Source organism: Rhinopithecus bieti, unplaced genomic scaffold (genome assembly GCF_001698545.2).
Source record: "Rhinopithecus bieti isolate Rb0 unplaced genomic scaffold, ASM169854v2 scaffold_2454, whole genome shotgun sequence".
NCBI lineage: Eukaryota > Metazoa > Chordata > Mammalia > Primates > Cercopithecidae > Rhinopithecus > Rhinopithecus bieti.
The window spans coordinates 1,033,724-1,046,701 of NW_016803843.1; the positions used below are offsets into that span (position 1 = coordinate 1,033,724).

The window sequence follows — 12,978 nt, forward strand, 5'->3', positions numbered from 1 at the left end:
CTTAATATTTTTTTCATCTAAACAGGAAAAGGGGCAAATTTAACAAATTTCTGAGGATTTAGCATCTGTACATGGCAATCTTTGGTCCAAGGAAAGAAACTGAAATTGGTAGTTTCATTCATTCATTCATTTTAATAGACCTAACTTAAAAACAATAATCTTGCCTTCCTTCCAGTTTTTCCAATTATTCTTTGGAGCCATAAGCTATAATTTATGATCATTTTCTATGTTCCCCTCGTATTATAATTGGAATAATCATACTGTCCTATGTACTAAAAGTGCCAGTGGGCAGCAAATCCATATGGGTCTGCAGCAACTTCAGTTCTTGCCTCCTCAGAAGAAAGAATTAGACTGAGGGGCGTAAGGCAGAAAAAGAGACCAAGCCAAGTTTAAGATCAGGAGTGGAAGTTTACTCAAGAGCTTTAGAGCAAGAAGGAAAGGACAGTTCACTTGGAAGAGACCCAAGTGAGTACTTTGGAGGTCAAGTGCCCCATTTAACCTTATTCCTAGGACTTTATATGCTGGCCCACTTCCAGCGTCTTGCACCCCTCTTCCTTTATTCTTCCTTAAGGGTGAGCTCCCCACATGCGCAGTGCCTTCCTTACACTTGGGAGGTGAGCACGCACAGTGTGTTTAGAAACTCTGCATGCTCACCCGAGGCTTTCTTCCCTTTTCAGTGGAATGGCCCCGGAAGGTCACACTCTGCCATTTTGTCTCTTGATGCACATGCTTGAGCTCACTTGCCTAATTCCTGAGATTTTACTGGAAGCTGATGACCAATTTCAAATGTTTTTATCTGTTTGGGAAATTGCCTCTCTCTGGTGCCTGCGGTGAATTATCACTTTAGTGTGACAACTGTGAGGCATCAGGAAATTGCCTCTCCCGGGCACCGGCTGCCGATGGTCATTTTTAGAGAGGCAGTGTGATAACTGCTAAATCATTGCCTGATGGTTGCCTGACATTCCTGGTAGGTGGGGGTTACCCTCTCCTGCCCTACTCATGCCTGATTACCTGTAAAAAAAAGTGCTGCAAAGGATAATGGTAAGTTTCTTTAAACTAACCTGGAAACAATGTTACAAATTCACAAAAGAACAAAATGGTGATGATGAATTTGTTAAAATGTGGTTGACATTAGATTAAAATGCACTTGAGAGTACAACCACTTTGAGGTTCTGGTTCATTAAGGACTTGTTATGGACTAGGCCAGTGGTATCTGCTGCAGACACAAAGATAAATAAGAATCTGGGCCAGACTTGGTGGCTCACGCCTGTAATCCCAGCACTTTGGGAGGCCAAGGCAGGTGGATCAGCTGAGGTCAGGAGTTCAAGACCAGCCTGGCCAACATGGTGAAACCCCATTTCTACTAAAAATACAAAAATTAGGTGTGGTGGCATGCACCTATAATCCCAGCTACTCGGGAGGCTGAGGCATGAGAATTGCTTGAACTGAGGAGGCAGAGATTGCAGTGAGCTGAGATCACAGCATTGCACCCCAGCCTGGGCGACAGAACAAGACTCTACATCAAAAAAAAAAAGGATCTGTCCCTATGCTCCAGGAGACTCACAGAGGCTGCTACAGAAGTCAGCATTTGTAGTACTGGGAGACCCTGGAATAGTCAATAGCACAACTACAACAATGAAAACCTGAGTTCAGATCCCAGCTCTGCCACTTACCTTAGGCAATTTGGTACTTCGCCTTGTCTCAGATAATTCTTTAAAATGGGAATAATAATACCCAGCTCACAGAGTCGGAGAGTTAAATAATGGTCACCAGTGATAGTCACAGTTCCTCGGAGCTCTAGGACTTTAGGAAGACTTATATATGGGGGTATAACAAAAGATGTTGGGAGAAGGTGAGAGGAAGAAAAAATAAATAAAAAACAAGATGTTGGAAGCAGAGACTACTAAAAAAATGTTTGAAAAGCAGAGATTTAAGCAATGTGAGTAACACAGTCCTTGGCACATACGAAGTGTTACAAAATGGTTATTATTTTCATTACCACAAAGAAGATGCACCTAATGCAGGGAGTTCAGAGAAGGCATTCCAGGAAAGTTAAATCCTGAAGTATAATCTGAAGAATGAAAAGGAGCAGGGGAAGAGAAAGGAGAATGTGACACTTGTAGAAGGTGCAAAAAGGACTAAAGATGAAGAAGCGGGAAGGACAGCAAAAGCAATTAAACAAAGAAAGGAGTCTTTTCAGTCTTCTATACTAACCAGAGATCAAAAAGTTATCACTATTAGGTGTCGTGGCTCATGTCTGTAATCCCAGCACTTTGGGAGGTCAAGGCAGGCCGACTGCTTGAGCCCAGGAGTTCGAGGCCAGCCTGGGCAACACAGTGAAACCCCATCTCCAAAAAAAATACAAAAATTAGCCAGGTGTGGTGGCATATGGCCTATAGTCCCAGCTACTTGGGAGACTGAGGAGGGAGGATGGCTTGAACCTGGGAAGTCAAGGCTGCAGTGAGCCAAGATCGCACCACTGCACTCCAGCCTGAGCAACAGAGCAAGACTTTGTCTCAAAAAACCAAAAAAGTTATCACTGACATCAAAGAGATTTTCATGCCTAGAAGGACATAGACTTCAGCCAGAAAGTTGACTAAGACACTCCACCAAGCTAGGTCATCCTTAGTTAATATGCTGATGTTTTCCCATTTAGAATCCATATTGTTTGCTCTTTTTCTGCCAAGACCAGGACATTAAAAAGGCTATGCTGACAAAAACCATGGTCAGTCCATCAATGTGGTAACAGGTGAGAGCAGCTGGACCAACAGAAAGTAGACTCTTTTTTTAAAATCATCCTGAAACATAATAATCATTCAAAGCCATAAGCCTCTTGGCCCAGAATAAAGGCCAGTACTGATCTAAAGAAATTTGGTGTACAAATGCACATTTACTGCAGCCATCATTTTACATTTTGCTTATAAAAGCTTTGATTAGCATTCCTTCTACATTCCAAATTCAAGCACTGTAGCTAACCTAATTTGGGCTTTAAGCATCAGCATGAAGACATCTGTACTTCTTAGTAAATCATTATCATTAGTCCTACTTAGATGAAAAGCTACTTTACTTGGAACACTGCCTGTAGTTCATTGCCCTTGATATAAGAACAGGAAGATTCTTCTCAACTTCAAACTCCTAGAATATATCAGTTTGCCTTTGGATTCCTAATCAAATCAACTTTGCTACCATAAATGTGTAAAATATTTATAGCCTACTAATGAGGATAATTTAGGATTAAAATGCCCTCTCTTCAAAATGGTAACCACATTTGACATTTTCCTTCCATCCTTTATAATACTAAAATTCTATATCCAGAATTAATTAGTATAAGCCTTTTAACTTACACTTAGAAGAAAAAATAAGTGCTCCTTATAACATACAACTCCACAAAACTTCAGCCTAAATTATAAAAATAATGAGGTAAACTTGTAAAATAGTATTTTTGTTGTGATTTCTTATTCTAAAATACAGCAAGCTTCAATAGCTGAGTTTCAACCAGAACTCTAAAACATTGGGCATATTTCCTCCTAAATATACAGTTAACTGATATATTTGTACCAAGGCCTAGTACAACTAGATTCACATTTCTCATAAAAGAATTTTAAATCTATTTCAACAGGGAATGCTCTCATATAAAAGTATAAAAGCAGTCTTCAAACTGGAACATACATGCCTTGGGGATACATACCAATGTTCTAAGGGACAGGAAGGCTTGGACAGTTTCAGAAGAAGCCATTTTCAGATCATCAACTTCCTAAAGGAGGAGAACACCTCCAGTGGGGCATCTCCTTTCACACGGCCCTTCACCGACTTTACAAATGACAAGCAAGCTTCCTACACATCTAGAATCCTATTATGGCACAACATGCCAGGGTGTAGAAATCTCCAGAACATCAAACAAAGGCAGTTCAACACATCAGTGTCTTGGCTGAAAAAGTGAAGTCAGCCAGGCACAGTGGTTCACGCCTGTAATCCCAGCACTTACGGAGGCTGAGGTGGGCAGATCGCTTGAGGTCAGGAGTTTGAGACCAGCCTGACCAACATGGTGAAACCCCATCTCTATTAAAAATATAAAAATTAGCCAGGCATGGTGGCACATGCCTGTAATCCTAGCTACTCAGGAGGGTGAGGCAGGAGAATCGCTTGAACCTGGGAGGCAGAGGTCACAGAGAGCTGATATCGCACTACTACACTCCAGCCTAGGAGACAGAGTGAGATTCCATCTCAAAAAAAAAAAAAAAAAAAAAAAAAAAAAAAGGCCAACACTGCCTTTTGCAATTGAAATGGTTTCACGTCGTTTGCTTTCAACAAAATCAAAAATGGACTTAAATGGTGCTTACCTAATAAGATTATTAGAATAGTGCTTGATGAAAGATCTGTATGTGATCTGGGGCTATAAATCAGGAGTTTGAAGAATCAGTAAAACAACCGTAACACAATTCTCTTTGGGACAGGATCTCACTGTTTCCCAGGCTGATGGAGTGTTGCAGTCTCAGCTCACTGTAATCTCCACCTCCCAGGCTCAAGCAATCCTCCTACCTCAGGCTCCTGAGTAGCTGGGACTACAGACATGCACCACCATGCCCAGCTAACTTTTTGAATTTTTTTTGTAGAGACAGGGTTTTCCCATGTTGCCCAGGCCGGTCTAGCACTCCTGAGCTCAAGTGATCGCCTGCCTTGGCTTCCCAAAGTGCTGGGATTACAGGCATGAGCCACCACACCCAGTTCATCTTCTTATCTGTATGAACAACACTGGCATCTATAAAAACAGAATCATCACACAAAAACCAGACAGAACTGATGCTCAACTCTGCCTCATCCAGTGGTAAGTAATATTTATTCAGGGAAACATGTATTAGTTTTAAAAGAAAAACAACTAGTTTTTTTTGTTTGTTTATTTTGCTTTTTTGAGACGGAGTCTCTCGCTCTGCCGCCCAGGCTGGAGTGCAGTGGCGTGATCTCAGCTCACTACAACCTCCACCTCCCTGGTTCAAGCAATTCTCTGCCTCAGCCTCCTGAGTAGCTGGGATTCTGGGATTACAGGTGCCCAACACCATGCTTGGCTAATTTTTTTGTATTTTTTAGTAGAGATGGGGTTTCACCGTCTTGGTCAGGCTGGTCTTCAACTACTGACCTCGTAATCCACCCACCTCAGCCTCCCAAAGTGCTGGGATTACAGGCGTGAGCCACCATGCCCGGCCAAAAAACAATTAGTTTTAAAAGAAAAATCATTAAGAAAAAAATTTATATTACATGTTGACTTGCTACTTTTAACAAACATTTATAAAACTGTGTATTGCTTTGGTTCTAATAATAATGGTAATGAAAAAGTGACCTGAAAAGACTTGTTGGATTGTCTAATACTATACTCTCTTCTCACATGTGACTATGAACACTCGAAATGTGGCTAGTCTCAACTGAAATGTGATGTAACTGTAAAGTAACCAATTTTAAAGACCTGTAAAAAAATGAGAATGTAAAATATCTCATAATTTCTATTTTGATTACATATTGAAACAATATTTTGAATGTATCAGGTTTAATGTATTATTCAAATTAATTTCACCTCTTTCTTTCTACCTTTTAAATGTAAGTACTTAAATATTTAAGGGTATATATGTGCTTCATATTATATTTCTACCAGAAAGAACTGCCTTGGAACCTTATATTCTATTGACATCAAACAATTATTTTAAATGTACATGTTTTTGTTGCAGAGAAGTATGACAAGGATATATATATAAGACTGAAGCATAAAGGTAAACAAAAAAAAAAAACCTATCCAGCTTATGAGCATTCATATCATCTGACAGATCTGTACTTGCAAAATGTTGAAGTTTTGTTTCCAATCACCTGCTAGAATTAAGTTGCTGAAAAAAATGTTATTTATACTGAATTCCTCAGCAAAAATTTCCATTACTCTCCATATTGTCCTAGTTTTCAGGCTTCCCGAGTTTGCAACCTCAATCTTATGTTTCTCCTCATATACACTTTCAAACTTCTCTGTAACATACGGATATTAAAAAGTTGTCAAATACTGAACGAAAAGCACACTACCTGGACAAGCACACTGCAGCAGAGCTATTGATTTGCCTCCAGGAGCAGCACACAGATCCAGAACCTTCTCCCCATCCCTTAATTCCAGAGCCAACACTGGGAGAAGTGAAGCAGCATTTAAGAGATAATATTTTTTCAGGTTTCCAATTTGGTGTCTTTCTGAAGGGATTCGGCCTGGAGTTCTGCTAAGGTAGCACTTCATTGATTTAGGATAGTTGGGTAAAGATCCTTGAAAGAGTGTGTGATAACCCTTCAAATGTAAATCCTTTTCCAGTTCAAAAGGATAATTGAATCGGTTAAGCAGGACAGCATATTGCCAGCATGATGGAGATGTCAGTATCTCCCTAGAAATAGAATAAGAGAAAATAAGAGAATATTAATATTACACACACCAATACAATTTTATATTATGAATCAGGTGAATATGGTCCTAGTTTTATACTTCACTTACCTGTGATTTTAAGAGACAGGATCAGTATTCCTGACTCTTCCTTTTGCCTCATGAGGCTCTGATAGGACTGAATCCAGCATTGTTATGATTCTGTCTTTATTTTAAAAATTGGTATTTCGTTCATTGTGGCTTTTCAAAAACTAATTGTGATCACTGAAATATTATAATATTGAGGCAAGAGAATAGAGTCTGGAGACAGGGAACCTCAGGTCATTTCATGCTGAATTCCTAGAACTAAATTGAAAGGAAAACCCTGACTTTCCATGCCTAAGTAACAAAAGAACCAGGGGCTACTCCCTTTGCAAACCCTCACATTTTCTGCATGGCAAATGGGAAATTGAAAGTACCTCTAATTTGTTGCTTTTTGCAACCAATCACATGCTTGAATAGAAGTGCAACTTCGTAACTTCACTTCAGTCTCTGACTGGTTGCTGTCCACAACCAATCAGATATTTGCACAGGAGTGTAACCTTTGTAACCTCACTGCAGCCTGTTTGGCTGCTTTCCGCAACCAATCAGACTGATTGTGGGCCACTACATTACTTACATGAGGTGAGCACCACGTGGCCAATGGAAAACCTCTAGTGGGTATTCAGACCCAAGAATATTTTGTATCTGTGGCCCTTGTGGCACTCCTGTGGCCATTCTCACACTGCGGAGTGTACTTTCACTTTCAATAAATCTCTTTGTTGCAGCATTCTTTCCTTGCTTGGCTGTGTGTTTTGTCCGATTCTTTGTTCAAAACTCCAAGAATCTGGACAACTTGCAGTCAAGACCCTATACTGGTAACATTATGATTACTGAGTTTTTTGAGGTTTAAATTCTGCACCAGAGAGGTATGCCTCAGCTTACACTCAGCTTAGTCCCTCCCTGTAGAACATCCTGAAAAACAAAAAGGCGGCCTGCCTTTAAATACCTCTAAATCTGGCCGGGCGCGGTGGCTCAAGCCTGTAATCCCAGCACTTTGGGAGGCTGAGACGGGTGGATCACGAGGTCAGGAGTTCGAAGACCATCCTGGCTAACACGGTGAAACCCCGTCTCTACTAAAAAATACAAAAAACTAACCGAGCAAGGTGGCGGGCGCCTGTAGTCCCAGCTACTCGGGAGGCTGAGGCAGGAGAACGGCGTAAATCCGGGAGGCGGAGCTTGCAGCGAGCTGAGATCCGGCCACTGCACTCCAGCCCGGGCCACAGAGCGAGACTCCGTCTCAAAAAAAAAAAAAAAAAAAACCTCTAAATCTGTCCAAATGAATCTTTGTCCATCACTCTGCACAAGGAAGTGTTTTTCTTAGTGACAATATTTAATTTCTTAGAGACTATTAATATTAAAGGGAAAAGTACTATCATAAAAAGGTATTAGAGGGAATGAGTGTTTTCCTCTGATGAAGATAAAAGGTATGGGAAACTAACTACAGTGAACTCTATACTAATAGAGTTAATGAGGCGATGAATGGCTCAGATGATAAAAAACCAAGGATGATTTAAAAACCACTTATGGATTGATGGTGCAGGCTTTCCCCCAGCAGCTTTACCATGCTAAATTTGTATTCGTTCCAAGAGTTCCATCTCTTGACAATCACAAACTCATATCAACTGACAGATGATCCAGCAGGAAATATTTAATTTATTTACTAGCTGACCTTTCTAGTTATTTGGGAGCCTCATTAACTATGGTCAATTAAATAAATTCCAGCTGCTTCACACCCTGGAGCTGCCTATGTGAGGAATGACTGGATTGAAATGTAACACCTGCGACTGGAAGCGTGCCACATGAATTTCAATTTAGGGCTAATACGTGAAACTGCTTTCTCCTTTCACTGCCTCTTACTATGGATGGTGTGTCATGGGAGCCTGGCATACCTGTTTCAGCTGTTTTGGAGGATGACAACCTCTTTCTTAAGAAAGAGGTTCGCAAACTTCAGTGTGCATCAGGGGTCTGTAAAACTGACTGCAGGGACCTAGCCAGAGTTTCTGATTCAGTAGGTCTGAAAGAGAGCCTGAAATTTGTAGCTCTAGCAAGTTTTCAGGTGATGCTCATGTTGCTGATCCCCAGGACTACACTTTGGGGAAGATTGCTTTAAGACTGACCCCAAAGGGAAATCTGCAAATGCCACTATTGTAAGTCCTATGGCAGTTCATCCTAATCCTACCCTGCAAACAGGCTGAAAAATCTATCCAGTGTTGAGTCACGTGTACCAAAAAAATGATCAGGAACACAGTGATACAGACAGGAGTGGCTTGACTTGCATCATGTGCCTAACCCTTAGCTAAAAAGGAGTAGCACACTTCCAATTAGTTAACATCAGACAGGACAAATCTTTATTCATTCTTTTTTTCTTCAGAATTTTCGAAGCTATCTTGAATGCCTATTCTTTCAGATGAACTTTGGAATAAAAGTTCAGTTAAAAATAATTTATAAAATATTTGTGTATGTAGACAGGTAGAGATATAGTAACCTTGCCTAGGATTATATTACATTATATTAAATTATATTAAACTTGGAGATATTTCACATCTTTATTGAAGTCAATTTTTCCAATCCTGATCACATGTTTCTCCATTTATTCACATTTTCTTTCCTATCTCTTAGAGAGGTTATTAATCCTGCATATTTCCTTTTAAGCTTATTATTTAAGAGGATTATTAATTTAGGAACAACATTAGCTTTTGTATATTATCCAATATGTTAAATCTTGAAGGATGAGAAGAAATTATCTGTAGGAAGAAATGAGAAAGCAAGTTTCAGGATAAAGCTAATACCACATGTACAAGCACACAGGTATGAGAAAGAACAGTGCATTTTAAAAAACAGTAGTCTGGTATGGATCATGGCAGAAGATTGCCAAGTATAATGTGATAAGGTTTTAGAATTTTATCTTCTAAGTGATGAGAAGCCATTAAAAATTTAAGGAGGAGAGAGCCCCAATCAGATTTAAAGACAGGTACTGAGGATTGCTGACAAGATGGCCCATTAGGAACAACTCCGGTCTGCAGCTCCCAGCAAGATCAACGCAGAAGGTGGGTGATTTCTGTATTTCCAACTGAGGTACCTGGTTCATCTCACTGGGACTGGTTGGACAGTGGGTGCAACCCACAAAGGGTGAGATGAAGCAGGGTGGAGCATCACCTCCCCAGGGAAGGGAAAGGGGTTGGGGAATTTTCTCCCCTACCCAAGGGAAGCCGTGAGGGACTAAGCCTGAGGAACCATGCACTCTGGTCCAGATACCATGCTTTTCCCATGGTCTATGCAACCTGCAGGCCAGGAGATTCCCTTCAGCGCCTACCCCACCAGGGCCCTGGGTTTCAAGCACAAAATTGGGCAGCTGTTTGGGCAGACACCGAACTAGCTGCAGGAGTTTTCTTTTCCATACCCCAGTGGTACCTGGAACGCCAGCAAGACAGAACCATTCACTCCCCTGGAAAGGGGTGCTGAAGCCAGGAAGCCAAGAGGTCTGGTTCGGTGGGTCCTGCCCTCATAGAGCCCAGCAAACTAAGATCCACTGGCTTGAAATTCTCACTGCCAGCACAGCAGCAGTCAGATCAACCTGGGATGCCGGAGCTTGGTAGAGGGAGGGGCGTCTGCCATTACTAAGGCTTGAGTAGGTGGTTTTACCCTCACAGTGTAAACAAAGCCACTAGGAAGTTCAAACTGGGCAGAGCCCACTGCAGCTCACCAAGGCTGCGGTGGCCAGACTGCCAGATTATTGCTTTCTGGGCAGGGTGTCTCTGAAAAGAAGGCAGCAACCTCAGTAACGGACTGATAGATAAAATCCCCTCTCCCTGGGACAGAGCACCTGCTGGGAGGGGCAGCTGTGGGCGCAGCTTCAGCGACTTAAACATCCCCGCCTGACGGCTCTGAAGACTGCAGCAGATGTCCCAGCACAACATTCAAGCTCTGCTAAGGGTCAGACGGCCTCCTCAGTGGGTTCCCTGACCCCCGTGTATCCTGACTGGGAGACACCTCCCAGTAGGGGCTGACAGACCCCTCACACAGGAGAGCTCGGGCTGACATCTGGCAAGCCCCTCTGGGACAAAACTTTCAGAGGACAGAACAGGCAACAATCTTTGCTGTTCTGCAGCCTCCACTGGGACACCCAGGCAAACAGGGTCTGGAGTGCACCTCCAGCAAACTCCAGCAGACCTGCAGCAGAGGGGCCCGACTGTTAGAAGGAAAACGAACAAACAGAAAGGAATAGCATGTCCACTCAAAGACCCCAGCTGAAGGTCACCAACATCAAAGACCAAAGGTAGATAAATCCACAAAGATGGGGAGAAACCAGTGTAAAAAGGCTGAAAATTCCAAAAACCAGAATGCCTCTTCTCCTCCAAAGGATCACAACTCCTCACAGGCAGGGAAACAAAACTGGAGAATGAGTTTGACGAACTGACAGAAGTAGGCTTCAGAAGGTGGGTAATAACAAACTCCTCTGACCTAAAGGAGCATACTCTAACCCAATGCAAGGAAGCTAAGAACCTCGAAAAAAGGTTAGATGAATTGCTAGGTAGAATAACAAGTTTAGAGAAGAACATAAATGACCTGATGAGCTGAAAAACACAGCACAACAACTTCGTGAAGCATACACAAGTATCAATAGCTGAATTGATCAAGCAGGAGAAAAGATACAAGAGACTGAAGATCAACTTAATGAAATAAAGCGAGGAGACAAGTTTAGAGAAAAAAGGATAAAAGGAAGGAACAGAGCCTCCAAGAAATATGGGACTATGTGAAAAGACCAAATCTACATTTGATTGGTATACCTGAAAGTGATGGGGAGAATGGAACCAAGTTGGAAAACATCCTTCAGGATATTATCCAGGAGAACTTCCCCAATCTAGCAAGGCAGGCCAACATGCAAATTCAGGAAATACAGAGAACACCACAAAGATACTCCTTGAGAAGAGCAACCCCAAGACACATAATCATCAGATTCACCAAGGTTGAAATAAAGGAAATGCTAAGGGCAGCCAGAGAGAAAAGTCAGGTTACCCACAAAGGGTAGCCATCAGGCTAAGAGCATCTCTCGGCAGAAACTACAAGCCAGAAGACAGTGGGGGCTAATGTTCAACATTCTTAAAGAATTTTCAACCCAGAATTTCATATCCAGCCAAACTAAGCTTCACAAGTGAAGGAGAAATAAAATCCTTTACAGGCAAGTAAATGCTGAGAGATTTTGTTACCACCAGGCCTGCCTTACAAGAGCTCCTCAAAGAAGCACTAAACATGGAGAGGAACAACCAGTATCAGCCACTGGAAAAACATACCAAATTGTAAAGAGCATCGACATTACGAAGAAACTGCATGAATTAACGGACAAAATAACCAGCTAGCATCATAGTGACAGGATCAAATTGACACATAACAATATTAACCTTAAATGTAAATAGGCTAAATGCACCAATTGAAAGGCACAGACTGGCAAACTAGATAAAGAGTCAAGACCCACCAGTGTGCTATATTCAGGAGACCCATCTCATGTGCAAAGACACACATTAGGCTCAAAATAAAGGGATGGAGGAATATTTACCAAGCAAATGGAAAACAAAAATAAGCAGGAGTTCCAATCCTAATTTCTGATAAAACAGACTGTAAACCAACAAAGATCAAAAGAGACAAAGAAGGCCATTACATAATGGTAAAGGGATCAATGCAACAAGAAGAGCTAACTATCCTAAATATATACGCACCCAACACAGGCGCACCCAGATTCATAAAGCAAGTTCTTAGAGACCTACAAAGAGACTTAGATTCCCACACAATAATAGTGGGAGACTTTAACATCCCGCTGTCAATATTAGAAAGATCTATGAGACATAAAATCAACAAGGATATTCAGGTCTTGAACTCAACTCTAGACCAAGTGGACCTAATAGGCATCTACAAAACTCTCCACCCCAAATCAACAGAATATACCTTCTTCTCAGAACCTCATCACACCTATTCTAAAACTCACCATAAAATTGGAAGTAAAACACTTCTCAGCAAATGCAAAAGAACAAAAATCATAACAGTCTCTCAGACAACAGTGCAATCAAATTAGAACTCAGGATTAAGAAACTCACTCACACAACTACATGCAAACTGAACAACCTGCTTCTGAATGACTACTGGGTAAACAATGAAATTAAGGCAGAAATAAAGATATTCTTTGAAACCAATGAGAACAAAGACACAATGTACCAGAATCTCTGGAATACATTTAATGCAGTGTTTAGAGAAGAATTTACAGCACTAAATGCCCACAAGAGAAAACATGAAAGATCTAAAATCGACATGCTAACATTAAAACTAAAAGAACTAGAGAAGCAAGAGCAAACAAATTCAAAAGCTAGCAGAAGACGAGAAATAACTAAGATCAGAGCAGAACTGAAGGAGACAGAGACACAAAAAACCCTTCAAAAAATCAGTGACTTCAGGAGCTAGTTTTTTGAAAAGATTAACAAAATAGACTGCTAACCAGAATAATAAAGAAG

At 41.2% G+C, this 12,978-nt stretch overlaps 1 protein-coding gene across 1 annotated transcript in view; it reads right to left on the minus strand.

Annotated features, from left to right (window-relative positions):
• Nucleotides 1-12,978, minus strand: part of NSUN3 (NOP2/Sun RNA methyltransferase 3) — a 63,800-nt gene that overhangs the window by 37,422 nt on the left and 13,400 nt on the right. The window contains exon 3 of the mRNA XM_017855115.1: nucleotides 6,058-6,401. Within this exon, the coding sequence (XP_017710604.1) occupies nucleotides 6,058-6,401 (344 nt within the window). The remainder of the gene's footprint in view (nucleotides 1-6,057; nucleotides 6,402-12,978) is intronic.